Source organism: Dermacentor albipictus, chromosome 6, assembly GCF_038994185.2.
Source record: "Dermacentor albipictus isolate Rhodes 1998 colony chromosome 6, USDA_Dalb.pri_finalv2, whole genome shotgun sequence".
Classification (NCBI taxonomy): Eukaryota; Metazoa; Arthropoda; class Arachnida; order Ixodida; family Ixodidae; genus Dermacentor; species Dermacentor albipictus.
In genome coordinates, this window is record NC_091826.1 from 112003298 (window position 1) to 112018408 (window position 15111).

At 45.6% G+C, this 15111-nt stretch overlaps 1 protein-coding gene across 7 annotated transcripts in view; it reads left to right on the forward strand.

The window, feature by feature from the left end:
* LOC135913307 (uncharacterized) overlaps positions 1-15111 on the forward strand; it is a 568389-nt gene that overhangs the window by 315649 nt on the left and 237629 nt on the right. For all 7 annotated transcript variants that reach the window (XM_070541258.1, XM_065445900.2, XM_065445902.2 and 4 more), the window contains one exon: positions 5665-5762. In XM_070541258.1, the coding sequence (XP_070397359.1) occupies positions 5665-5762 (98 nt within the window). The remainder of the gene's footprint in view (positions 1-5664; positions 5763-15111) is intronic.

A 15111-nucleotide genomic window follows, 5' to 3' on the forward strand; every position in this document is an offset into this window, starting at 1 on the left:
GCGCCTTGGTTTGCAAACTTGCAGCGCCGTGGTTGCAGCAGCCATAAACGAGGGTAAACAAACAGACGTAATTTTCATGGATTTCCGTAAGGCGTTTGATAAAGTCTTGCATAACAAATTGCTGCATAAACTAAGCTACATTCTGCAACATAACAAACTATTCGCCTGGATAAAGAGTTTTTTGACTAACCGACATCAGTTTGTAACACTGAATTCAGCCAGTTCAGATAAGGTGCCCGTTGATTCTGGCGTCCCCCAAGCATCAGTTATTGGTCCACTTCTCTGCTGAAGTCGCTAAAGGTATGTGATTAACTTCTCGTGGTTCCGTCACATTTTCATTAATAAGGTGCAGCTAACATCATGTTTTCCCCGTATTGCCAATAAATTCTGAACAGCTCGAACTTTTACGATCTTGAAGCGTTGTTATTTCCCAGAACGTCAAAAGTTGTGAGATGCTCACAAAAGTCTTAGGGTACCTTTTATGGAACGGAACTTGAGACTATAGGCTGTCACATATCACGAGTGCAGCGCCTCTTCAAATGACAAAGGGTTAAGATAATGTAAAACAGTCACTCTCTTCGCCTTGGTGCCGATAAACTCGCTATAAACCTGGGGCTTGCAATTTTTCATCTGTTCTATGTCCTGGACGTCTTACGTTAACAAACTAGCATAAAAATTCACGCAGCAACCTAACTGGAGTTGTGTATGTATGCGTAAGCATTGTGCCACTTGCTCATGTCCTCGCAGTCCGGTGTCATCGTCAATCTTTTCAAACTTGATCCGACCAGTATAAACACTTATGAACGCTTATCGGTCGTTGTCAACCTTATCGGACCACATCCGACCCATATCAACCCGTATTTTTTATTTGAACATACTGTAGGCCCATACGGCCGTTGCAGGAGTGGTTACAATGCCTAATAAAGGCAATCATGAACAGATATAAGCGATTTTAACTTTAGTAATCAAAAGATTCCACGATATAACTAAACAAGCCACTGTTAGCTGAGCTATTCCGATAAGAGATTACTGAGGGAGATGGTGAGTATTTCTGTGTATTAATGCGTCTTGAAGATTGTCGAGTTGTTTTACTGTTGTTAGTTCTTGATGAGTGCAGGAGAGGGTCAAGTAAGCAACATAACAGCGGTATTTTAAATAAGCAATAGTACAGAAGATAAATTATATTTAGCTTTGAAATTGCTCTTCGCTGTTAAAGTAGTACTAAATTTACCTATTTAGATTTGAGACACTGAACTGTCTTGAATAATCAGAGTATATGAATGTCACCACTAATTTCGTATGTGCTCTACTTAATTAATTAGGTGTTTTTGGTAGAAGGTATAAAATAAGTCTGCATATTCTAATGATTTACCAAGTGTTTTGTAGGCATTTAATTTGACATGTGGCAGAGCTTTACACAACTCCCTTCCTAAAAATAATAGTTTGCCTCCGGCGCTCTGGCATATGGAGGGGATATGACGTCCCCAGATCAGATTGGACGTGAGGATAAGGCCCAAGTACATTACCTGATTGCATTTATCGATTACGGTTTTTACCAACCAACTTATTTGTCATAAACCCTATCTGACTAGATCCGACCCTTATCATCAACCCTAATCAATCGGTATCAACCTTATCGCAATGATCCCGATCTTTATCAACCCTGATCTATCCTTATCGATGTTATCGGACATGATCCAACCCATGGGAACTCTTATGGGTGCTTATCAATATTATAGGACTTGATCTGACCCTTATCAACCCTTATCGGTTTTTACCAACCTTATGAGAATTGCTCCTGCCATTATAAGTCCTTATCGTTCTTTCGCACCTTACGCATCCGCGTCGAACAATTATCAACCGTGATGAGACCCCCATAGCTCCTCATCACTCCTTATCATCCCTATGAAATCATTGACTGGCTACCTGTCGCTGTTGCACGACGCCAGGCGCATGAGCCCTAATGGATTGTTGGCATTTCGGTCGGCATACTGCCAACCTTCAAAGCCAGTTTTACCCTAACTCTGATGAAAATTTACCATAGATTTCCCTTAAATTGCGCAATATGTTTTTTTTGTTTGTGAATTTGATTTATGTAATGACAAATGTTTGCTTCTGGTGTGAAAATGTGCAAATTTTATAGTACAAATTTTTTTCTATATTCCTTAATAATGAAATCGTTGGACTCAACCTGGAATGATGTCACAGTGCAAGTTGTCCTAACAACACGGCCTCTTAGATGAAGCCATATTACCAGAAAAAGCGCGTGTATACCTTCTTGTAGTCCAAAATTGTTTTGCACCTAGAGCGACGTGCCAACATTACACAGAAACATAATTATTTGTAATTAAGACTGGTGCCGGAGCTTCCTTATAGCACGTAAGAATGTCAAAACAGTGTGCCACCACACGAATGCAATGCAAAATATATGAATGTTCTTTTTTTCTGCATGCCGTGTACGACGTAGCGCAACCATGTTTAGGCACTTTCACGTCATTTGCAGCGAAGCACACAACTACGCAATTAATTTGCATCCTTCCTACAAACCAAAACTCACGCAAACACATGAACAATGGAACTCTATCCAAAGTAGCTCGGCAATAGGCAGAGCCACTTACTCCTACCGCCCATATATGGGCGGTTCGCGCTAAAGTTTAGGGCGCGCATGCATAGCCGGTTAGTTTAGCACCATGACCACATTGTCGGGCTAGGTATATGTGTCACGTTGTGCCTAGATATCTTCATGCTGCTTTGTTTATTATTCGCGCATATGTTCGTTTCGCCGTTTACAGATGTATATTTAATTCAGAGTGCACAGACATCGTCGGCAAAGCAGCTACAAGTGCGAGTGGCGAAATCGTACTAGCAGCACTTCGTTAAAGGACACAGGACATTCACACCCTCTCGTTTGCTTGACAGGATGCTTTCACTGCCGCTGCTGTACGATGAAGTTATACTGCACATGCTAATGCGAAGATAGCTTGGAGTTAAATAAAAACAAACCGTCACGTCAGCAGTTTAACCTTTTCAACGTCCTAGCATGAAATTTACTTAGAGCTCAACAAATTTCGTTATTTCCCTAAACAAGGCATAAAATCCCTAGCTCTAGAGAATATTCTCTAGAGTTGGCAGCGCTGCCGCCATGACTTCGACGCACCGTGCAGCCTCAGCAGGGGGCCAATGCCAATTTGCGTCGCGTCACCTGTGCCTCAGGCAGTGTTTCTAACCTGTGTAGCCAGTTTACCCATAAGTCGGATAAAGAAATTTCCTGGATTTTCCTAGTTTATTTGGGATACATTTGTTCACTTTCTGAATCTCCGCTTCGTAGCAGTAAGCTTGTTTGTTATGCAGATATATGACAGAAGTATCGCTTAAACATATTTCCAAGGTCGTTTTTGTAAACTTCACTAAAAACCCACTCCGGTATCAATGACGTTTAAGTGCAACTTTTTTAAGTAGAGCTGTGTTTTTTTCCTTCCCAAATTTTCACTGGTTATAACAAAATTTTCGCAAGCGAAGCCTAAAATCCCTAGATCCAGGGAAATTTCCGTAGGTTTGGCAGCATTGACGGTCGCTGATGGAACGCGCCAACGGACGACGCACCACGCCAATGGGGATGTCGCATATTTGGCGTTAAATGTGCCCAAAATTGCCATTTTCCTAATGTGCTCAAGTCTGCTTCATGTGGTCCTTGAAATGGCTTTTATTCCATTCTAGCCAAATCTTTCAAGAAAGCCTTCGTAAAAACGGTTCGTTTCTACGAAGTTAAACAGTTGACGTTTGTTTTGTACCGCCGGTACAAAACATTCATGTGGTTAAGATATATTCATCTTGTGCAAGCGTGGGTGTTAGGCCCAGTGGGTAAGACACCCGGCTTCTGAGCGTGGGGTCGTATAGGCTCGAAACTCGCCAACGCCAACGTATTTCTTCATAGCGATTTCTCATACGTGACGGGCGGTCAGGTTTCCTCCATGGGTAGGCATAGAAACGCTTACGCATTTAATACCCCCGAAAAAGCAGCTGAAGCGGTAGAGGGCTGAACGTTTCATGAGAACTTTGCGAGTATTGTCTTCACTGACAGCAAGTAGCACTATTCCTTTATGTCTCTGTTTGTTGTTATTCTAACAAAAAAGCAAATAATAAACTTCCCCTGTACTTTCCTTGACTCTAGCTTCTGGCTTCATTCTTGTTACGGGTACGAAATTGCCAGTGCTGAATTATACCGTTACTCATTCCCGCCTCGAGCTTCAGATTCTGGTGCAGCCCGAACCGTATACGCCGAGTTTGCACCTGCGCCAAACCAGGTGGCGCTCCTTTGCCGTGCATTGTAGCACAGTTCGCAATAGGGGATCAGAAAATTTGGTCGTGGGAGTTCATAGTTGCTTTGTTTTCTTGTTTAACCTAGGTAGGACATTAGGCAGTATATTAGCAAGAGCTTGGTGGCGCAAACCACCGCCCCATTCCAAAGGGGACGCTCATAACGTTCATCCATCCATTGTGCGCGTGTACTGCGGCAGCAGCGACCCGCAGTGGTTGCTTAGTGGCTTCGGTGCTGCGCTGCTAAGCACGAAGTCGTTGGATCAAGTCCCAGCCACGGCGACCGCATTTCGAAGGAGGCGAAATGCAAAAACACCCGTGTGTTTATACTTAGGTGGCCGTTAAAGAACCCCAGGTGGTCAAAATCAATGCGGAGTCCCTCACTACGGCGTGCCTCATAATGAGATCGTGCTTTTGGACCGTTAAAACCGATACTTTATCACTTCTTGCGGCAGCAGCTGCATACCGAACTGCACTGTAGGCGAATTCCGGCGCTCCTGGCGTCGCTGCCGTGACGTACCCTATGTCGCCGGCCACTCGCGTGCTTACAGAAAACTTCAAACTATATCTGGGCCCTTGCAGGAATTGGGACGTAGCTTACCGATACTTGCTATATTTGTTTCTGCTTAGAGTTTTCCCTTCCCCTCCCTTCCAAGTTACTCCAACGACTAATCATATAAAGCAAACTTACAAGGCAACCAAGCAAAGCATAAGGTAAAATACTAATCTCATTTTATATTTCTACATTTCAATCAAAACAAGTAGTTTGGCCAATGCTTCAGTTTTGTTGGTTTGTATGTTCGTTTGTATGTTGGCTTATATGACTGTGACTGGCAAAACACCGGACCCCTTACTCTTACCCTTCATTAATAGTACTTGCCATATGGCTAGTTGGTGCATGTCGAATAATATTGAATGACTACAAAAACAGGGTCACAGGGAGGGGATCACACACTATCCTTGCGCTGTTACTGTACGTTCTACAATCGCGCGTTCGAGGAAAGTCAGTTTCGTTAAACCGAAAGTCGCTTCTGTCATCAGTTTCAAGCGTTACTTTAACAACGGATGCAGTTTTATACTAAAGACAAAAAGAAGGCTTAATGCTGCGACAAAAAGCCGCATTTACGACTTAACTTTTATTGCATTCCGGAATGTACTCAGTCATGCTGCTCAGTCAAGCACTGAAAAGCAATGTGGCATTCCGCAAACTACAAATTCTCAATGCACTATCACGGGGCGTCCTGCTCTCTATTGATTTCAAGCCACAATTTTCGAACCTGTAGCTTCTGCTTTAAAACTCTTGAGGTCAGTCGCTGAAGGGAGGCTATCTATCACTATCTATTACAGGAACTGGCCTCATGGATGAATACACGAAGAACTCCTGCCCGTGCGGCGCACACAATTCTGGCCATGAACTTCAATCCTCACTTTTTGGAGCTGATGAGGTAATCTTCCCACAGCTATTAATTTTGCAAACTATGAGTGCCCCTTCGGTCACCGTTTGAACTGGAAAGTCATTAACAGCAACCGCTGTTTCTGTACCGTTGCCTTGTCCTCGCTTTCGGCCTTTAGTCAAGCGTGCCATAACCAGCGCTAAAGAAGAGGTTACGAGTGGAAGGAGTGCTCTGCAAGACGCGGGCGCTGAAAAAGTGAGACTTGAAAATAGAGACTTGAAACGCAGGCTGCAGAGTATCTACGCCACTTTGTCTAGTTGTCTGCCTTGCCGACTCTGTGCACGCTTGTGTGTCTTGTCCCAGTTAACTGGAACATGACACATAATCGTGCCCCAGCTAACTTCAACCAAGGTCTAGAGATATGCGGAAGCACTGTAGAAGGGCGCGACCAAATATATGTTGTTGGATATCGTATGTATCAGCTAACACGATTTCGCATGTGCAGCTGAAAAGCCTAATTAATTAGGAATAATTGTTTACCTTAACAACTAAGAAAGGTAGGGCAGAACTTCTAGTAAGAAAATGGAATAATTGTTAGAGCAAATATATAATTTAGCAGTTTTGAACTTATACTTGTTACGTAATTGTGGTATGCTTGTTAGTTTGCTGACAAAGTCAGCAAAATAATTTTAAAAAACGAGTTATAATTCAGCTTTCTCACTGTGATTGAGGCTTATTGAGATTACGACGCTTATCATTAGGATTTATTCGCATCCCCTCAAAATGGGGTGGTCAATAATAGCCACCAAGCCTGCTTGAGTTAATCAGGTATGCTATACATGTTTTTGATTCTAGCATCTGTCTGTACATCTCTTTAAATTTTTTTGCTCTTGCTCAAGCCTTCTCCATTTAGCTTCTACCACTGCTTATGCATGTAACGGATCCGGTCGGGTCCGTCTCTTCCCTGTTTTGTTTTTTCCCACCAATGCTCCAAACAACTCTTGCTCATCTCGACTGCCGACCGGCTAACGCTTCCGCGCACTTTAAATACAAGTGCTCCTGGGAAGGTGGATTGCAGAGCTCTCAACCGTGTCGAGTACGAATGGATAGCGTATCTATCCTGGTGTGCTCTAACCGTCATTGGGCTTCGGATGCACACCTAAAACGGCGGAATAAAGCATATTTACCAATTTACATAGTGGAAGCCAGCGCTGCAAAATGCTTGTCGTGTTAGGCGCGTCGAAGTGCAACAACTTAACAAAAACGTGAGCGCCCGGATATACAAGCTGACGGTGATGATAGATGTTACAAGACAGGTGACATTTGTGGTGCGCCTGTCATCTTACTGTGGTGCTGTGCCGCGCTTCAACAAAGTCAAGTACGTAGTGCACTTTCATTCATCATCATCATCATCATCATCATCAGCCTGGTTACGCCCACTGCAGGGCAAAGGCCTCTCCCATATTTCTCCAACAACCCCGGTCATGTACTAATTGTGGCCATGCCGTCCCTGCAAATTTCTTAATCTCATCCGCCCACCTAACTTTCTGCCGTCCCCTGCTACGCTTCCCTTCCCTTGGAATCCAGTCCGTAACCCTTAATGACCATCGGTTATATTCCCTCCTCATTACATGTCCTGCCCATGCCTATTTCTTTTTCTTGATTTCAACTAAGATGTCATTAACTCGCGTTTGTTCCCTCACCCAATCTGCTTTTTCTTAACCCTTAACTTTACACCTATCATTCTTCTTTCCATAGCTCGTTGCGTCGTCCTCAATTTGAGTAGAACCCTTTTCGTAAGCCTCCAGGTTTCTGCCCCGTAGGTCAGTACTGGTAAGACACAGCTATTATACACTTTTCTCTTGAGGGATAATGGCAACCTGCTGTTCATGATCTGAGAATGCCTGCCAAACGCACCCCAGCCCATTCTTATTCTTCTGATTATTTCTGTCTCATGATCCGGATCCGCAGTCAATACCTACCCTAAGTAGATGTATTCCCTTACGACTTCCAGTGCCTCGCTGCCTATTGTAAACTGCTGTTCTCTTCCGAGACTGTTAAACATTAGTTTAGTTTTCTGCAGATTAAATTTTAGACCCACTCTTCTGCTTTGCCTCTCCAGGTCAGTGAGCATGCATTGCAGTTGGTCCCCTGAGTTACTAAGCAAGGCAATATCATCAGCGAATCGCAAGTTACTAAGGTATTCTCCATTAACTTTTATCCCCATTTCTTCCCAATCCAGGTCTCTGAATACCTCCTGTAAACACGCTGTGAATAGCATTGGAGGGATCGTATCTCCCTGCCTGACGCCTTTCTTTATTGGGATTTTGTTGCTTTCTTTATGGAGGACTATGGTGGCTGTGGAGCGGCTATAGATATTTTTCAGTATTTTTACATATGGCTCGTCTACACCCTGATTCCGTAATGCCTCCATGACTGCTGAGGTTTCGACAGAATCAAATGCTTTCTCGTAATCAATGAAAGCTATATATAAGGGTTGGTTATATTCCGCACATTTCTCTATCACCTGATTGATAGTGTGAATATGATCTATTGTTGAGTAGCCTTTACGGAATCCTGCCTGGTCCTTTGCTTGACAGAAGTCTAAGGTGTTCCTGATTCTATTTGCGATTACCTTAGTAAGTACTTTGTAGGCAACGTGCACTTTCATTCAAGACGTTATAATATCTAATAAGAGTTGCGCCTTCTCTACGAGCTTCGCCATGGTGACTGAGGCACGCATTCGTCGCAGTAATGTGCAGCGTTTTATTAGATTTTATTTTTTCCTAAGGCACCACTTTGTCTTGATGCCTCATAACAATGAAGTCAGGAAGGTAATTGAAGACTTTCCTGAGGGACAGAATACAATGTGTAATGATTCGAGGCATAAATAAAAGTTTATTGAGGTTACTTCAGGAGTGCCGCAAGGCTCGTTGTTAGGGCCTCTATTCTCTTTATTTCATACAAATGATATCGCTCCTAATATTTCCTCACAAATGAAACCGTTCGCAGACGACTGCATCGTTTGTAGACCTATTCCCGATCAGCAAGATGTAGGTGCCCTCCAGCAGGACCTTAACAGCATAGCCTCTCGGTGCCAAACCCCTGAATTTGGCCTGAACACGAATAAATGTTATAAGGTAACATTTACTAAATTTAAGATCACCAGTGAATCCATCTACAAACTGGACAATACCATTCTGAATAACGCTAATGCAGTTAAATATTTAGGTGTCCTAATAACTGGGGACGCCACTAGGGGGCCGAGCCGACAAGACGGGCTACACATGGGCTCCGAAAACTTTCCCTGATTGTGGCGGAAAAAAGGCAGTTCTCGAGTCTAGAACTACCACCCCTAACGCAGGAAGGTCGACGGACTACGAAGACATCGGGATTATCCCAGGTGGGCGATTTTTTGAGCCACAAAGGCAGTTTTAATACACTGCCACGCCGGCGGCCTGGCTAACCCTAACTAGCTGGGTCTACGACGCCACTGTTCCCACCACTTCGGCGGGAACGCCGCCTGACTCGGGTGCGGGCGGGCCCCCGCTTCGCCACGAGACGCGAGGATGGACGTCGTAGAAGTAGAAGGGGAGACAATTTCCCCGGAAGAATATGACGGCCAGGGCTGGATTGCGGCTCACGAACGCCGCAGTAACGCCAAGAGACGCCCAGACCTCGATGAACGATCCAAAAACATCGGAGACTCGCCGGTTTCAACGGCGTGGAAAACCAAGAACGCACGAATTCTACAGCGACCAATGGCCCCGAGGCAACCGCAGCTACCGGAGGATGACTACAAGGTCGTGATCCGCCCGAGAGGTGGGCTCGACATGGCGCAACAAGGCATTGCGTACATAAAGGATGGCGTTCTGCTGGCTGCCGCACTGACACCAGAAAATGCCGGAGAAGATACGCTACGCATCAATGCAGGACAAAACACCATGATCATGAGCACGCCGAAACTGGAGAATGCGAAACGCTACAGCCAGATACGGGAAATCCAACTTGGATCGAACACCTACAGTACGGCCGCTTACATTACTGCACCGGAGAACACCTCCAAGGGAGTCATACACGGTATACCAGAATACGACACGTCTGAAGACGTTGAAAAAAGCCTGGTGAACTGCAGAAACCCGACTATACTACACGCAAGACGCACGGGACGCACCGATTCGGTTGTGATAGTGTTTGAAGGTGCGTACGTACCACACTACGTGTACTACCGCGGAGCTGAATACCGATGCCTACTATATCGTAAGCAGTGCGAAACATGTACCACCTGAGGCCGCCTCGGCCACCGAGCAGGTGTCTGCCCGACACCGAACAGCAAGAAATGTCGCGGGTGCGGAACTCTCAATCCACCCGAAGATCATCAGTGCGAGCCAAGATGCTACATGTGTGGGAAGGGACACCTCACAGGAGACAAAAAGTGCCGTGAACGGTTCAAGACCCCATATCTTCTCAGAAAGAGGCAGTGGAAACAACAACAACAACAACAACAACAACGGAATGAACATCCACCGCAGAAAGCTATGGCGGACAATCGCCCAAGTCGGTCCAGGGAGCGGTCGGGCAGCACCGAATCACACAAGGGATCGGCATGGACCAACAGCCACGGCAGCAGACACCGTGACAGGAGCCGCTCTAGTTCCTTCCCAAGACTCCCCGGTGGAGGTGGTGGCGGCCAGTCCAACTCCAAGTCCCGGTCCAGGTCCCGGCCCAGGTCTGAATCGAGATCGAGAGGATCCCCACTACACGGAACCCCGGAGGGCTCTGGCGGGTACGACGGCAACAAAACGCGGGTGAGCTGGGCAGACACGGTCTCCGGCGCTGCTTCTCCGTCTAATATAACACCTAATATAGAAGGGTCCGCCCTGGAGCAGGAAATGATCCAAATTAGAAAATTGCTAGCGCAAATTACTCGTAAAAATGCTAAGCAGAGAGAGGAAATTCAACAATTAAAGCAAGAAAATGCTAGGCATTAGCAAGAATAGGACACACGAGCCATGTCACACGCCTACCCCCAGTACGGCACAGACATCTAGCCGCGAGTCAACGCCCGCTCTCGCGCAAATGACAGGGACGCCGCCCCACAAAAGAAAAGCCGAAGACGCGCCAGACGCGCAAAGCAGCGTCTCAACGCAGTTAGAAAAGCAAGTAGAGGGAATGTTTGTGGAGTTAAGACGCTACAACAACAATTCGCCGGGTTACAGGCACAGTTCGTGGAAATTACACAAAGAATAGAAGGCACTGAAACCCGATTAACAGTCGTTGAAAACGCGCAAAAGGACTTGAGGCCTGCGGGAGTGGGACCGGTAAAAGCGACCACCAAACCATATCATCGACCCGTAGTGACAGAAACCAGTAAAGTCACCGGAGAGAATCAAACAATTAAACATGGCTCCGCGTAATAAATACCTAATATGGCAATGGAACTGTCGCGGGTATCGCCGGAAACGGGGACACCTACAGCAGTTCCTAAGTAGCAAGGAGGCCCCAGACGTCATCGTCCTGCAAGAAACGGGGGGACTGGCTAAATTATCCGGTTACAAAGCATACGGTGCTTCCGATGAGAAGGCGTCTGTTACAGAACACACCACTGGCGTGACCGGTGTAGACCACGTCCTGACTGAAATCATTCCCACGCGCAAGGGAGAGGGAAGCCTTTTCATCTTAAACGTATACAGTAGCCCTCCACACAAGATGAGATTCGGCCCGCTTTTTCGTAAATCCTTAAATTTAGCAGAAAGAAATGCGATGGTAATTGTAGGGGACTTTAATGCACCCCACGCGGCTTGGGGATACCATTTGGAGAACGTCAAGGGTCGTAATCTATGGCTAGACGCTCAGCAGGAGGGTCTCACTCTCGTAACGGATCCACAGGCACCCACTAGAATGGGTAACAGTGTCAGCAATGACACCACACCAGACCTAACTTTTACAAAGAACACACCTGATGCAAAATGGATAAACACACAAGAAAATCTGGGTAGTGATCACTTCATTGTAGCAACAACTGTACACACAGGCCCATCACGAAAGAAAGGCAGGAAAATAACAATTGTCGAATGGGACTTCTTCCGCGAAATCCGGGAGGAGGAAGCTGATGAGGTCATACATGACATCGATGTTTGGACTAAAAAACTTCATCAAAGTGTTATACGAGCCACTAAGACTATTCCGGAAAAAGCAAGGATAGAGGAGGCGGACAGCAAACTCCTACATATGTGGGAGGCAAAAAGCAGCATGCAGAAACGCTGGAAGTAGCAAAAACTTAATAGAAAGCTGAGAAGGAAAATCGCCATGCTCAATAAAGAAATAGAGGACTATGCGAATAGATTAAGCCGTCAAAATTGGGAGGCCACGTGCAACGCCATGGAGAGACCGATAGGGCTACCTAAAACCTGGAATCTTCTGCGTTATCTTTTAGACCCGGAAAACAGCAAGTCCACACAACGACACTGCCTGTACAAAATAATTCACAGATACAAAGGCACGGAAGAAGAACTTTTACAGGAACTACAAAGGCTATACGTAGGAAATACAACCAAAGAACAACAACATCCGTATACTGGTAAGGAAAACCCATACCTTGACAGCCCCGTAACCGAGGCTGAAGTTCGAGCGGAACTCATCAGGCTCAACACGAAATCCACGCCAGGCCAGGATGGAATCACCAACAAGATCCTGAGAAATCTCGATGATGAATCTATCTCGGCCCTCACCAAGTATATTAACACGTGCTGGGAACAGGATAATATTCCACGTCAATGGAAAACCGCTCGGGTTATAATGATTCCAAAGCCGGGAAAGAAACTTCACCTTGAGAAGCTCAGGCCTATATCGTTAACGTCGTGTGCTGGCAAGCTCATGGAGCACGTCATCCTCACACGCCTAACTAATTACATGGAAGATTACGGCCTTTTCCCGCACACCATGATTGGGTTTAGACCAAAACTGTCTACACAAGACATTATGTTGCAAATCAAACACCAAATAATAGACGCGGGACCTCAAACATTAGATACAAAAGCTATCCTTGGTCTCGATCTTACGAAGGCATTTGATAATATCACCCACACGGCTATTTCAGGAAACTTACAAGGCTTAGGAGTGGGCCAACGAACCCACGCGTATGTTAAAGACTTTCTCTCTGACCGTGTTGCGCAAATCGCAATCGGTGAAGTGAAATCCAAAGAGATAAAACTCGGATGCCGGGGCACACCACCAAAGCATCTCCCTTTCTTTTCAATGTAGCTATGATTGGCCTGCCAGCAGAACTAGAAAATATAGAAGGATTACAGCATAGCCTGTACGCCGATGATATCACCCTTTGGGTAACAGGTGGAAGTGATGGGCAGATTGAGGAAATCCTCCAAACAGCCATACATACGGTTGAGAAATATGTCATGGATAAAGGATTGAGATGCTCGCCGCAAAAATTAGAATTACTTCTATACCGACCGACACGCAGGGGCCGTAAGAGTTCTACGGATAAACCAAACATCACGCTTTTTGTAAATGGCAACCAAACATATTGTCGACAGCATTAGAGTCCTCGGACTCCACCTATCAGCGAACGGTCACAACGGGGAAACAATCAGAATACTAGAAAACAGCGCACAACAAACAATGAGACTAATTAAGAGAATAGCTAATCGCCATTATGGGATGAAAGAGAGCAATCTGGTACGACTAGTCCAGGCTTTTGTCATCAGCCGCATAGTATATGTAACCCCTTACCTAAGTCTCCAAGTAGTAGAAGAGACAAAAATCGATGGCATCATTAGACGATCATTCAAACAAGCCATAGGTTTGCGGATAAACACATCGAATGACAGGCTCCTAGCCTTAGGTGTCCACAACACGCTCGAAGAACTCATAGAAGCCCATACGATAGCGCAATATGAAAGACTCTCACAAACACCAACTGGCAGACACATACTTAACAAGCTTAGAGTAACATACGCATCACAGTATGGCACTAAAGTAGACATTCCCCACGACATAAGGAAGCAGCTTATTATCCCACCGCTACCCAAAAACATGCATCCCGAACACCACAGGGAAAGGCGGGAGGAAAGGGCAAGGGCTATACAGAGGAGATTCCAACGCTCTCAGTACGTGGTGTACGTCGACGCGGCAGAGTACACGACTACTCAGAATATGTGTATCGTTGCAGTGAATTCGGAAGGTGAGCGTAAGGTCAGCGGATCTATTAAAACTAATAGAGCCGAGGTGGCTGAGGAATCAGCCATTGCTCTCGCAATGGCTTCCACACTAGCCACGATAATAGTCAGTGATTCTAAAACCGCCATTTTAAATTACGCAAAGGGGCGCATCTCGCCGGAATCACGACGTATCCTGGCAAACTTTCGCGGTGAGCGGGTTGTCCATATCATCTGGGCGCCTGCGCACTCCTCTCTCCCCGGCAATGAGGCGGCCGACACCGTGGCTCGAGGACTCACAAACCGAGCCACCGGGGCGCCGCGGTTGGGGCTGACAGGGGACCGGATGGTTGGCTACAGGGAGATAACTAATCATCACAGATTGGGTAGGGTGCGTTTTCCTCCCGCACACCCATCACTTAATAAGCAGCAGGCGGTGGCATGGCGCCTCCTTCAAACAAATACATATCCGAATCCGGTGACTTATAATCATTATTACCCAGACTAGTATTCGGCCAAATGTAAACTTTGTCAAGGAAGGGCGGACCTGGATCACATTATCTGGGCCTGCCCTCGGGCGCCCCGACAGGGCCAAAAAATTCAGGATCGGAAGCAGTGGGAGACCGTGTTGCTCAGCTCGGCCCCCAAATACTAACTTTTGGCTGTGCAGCAGGCCGAGGATGCCGCTAGAGCTCAAGGGCTTCTGGCCGCCATCTAGGCGAGGTTGGCCCCCCCACGAATCTGCCGGCTATATAAATAAATGTTATTTCTCTCTCTCTCTCTCTCTCTCTCCTAATAACTTCTGATCTGTGCTTTTCGAGCCATATTGATGTGACTGTAAAAAAAAGCTGGGAAAACACTCAACCTACTTTATTTATTTATTTTTATTTATTTACAAATACTGCAGGCCCTGTTCGGGCCCAAGCAGGAGTGGTTACATCAATAGTAACAAACAAGGCTAGAAATAATAACAAAAAAAACAGAATACAGAACAATAATAAAGATATATAGAATATAATATACAGGAACATGAACCTTTGAAATTTAGACCTATGAACATGAATACGATATAGGAACAACAGTTGTAGTTCGCAAGTCAACAACAAGTACTGACAAACCATGTACACACAACAGGTCACTCAATTCAGCATTTTCACCTAATTTTATTACAAAACACAGACAATGATTAATTAATTTCTTTCCCTATGTGCATGCTATTAATCAAA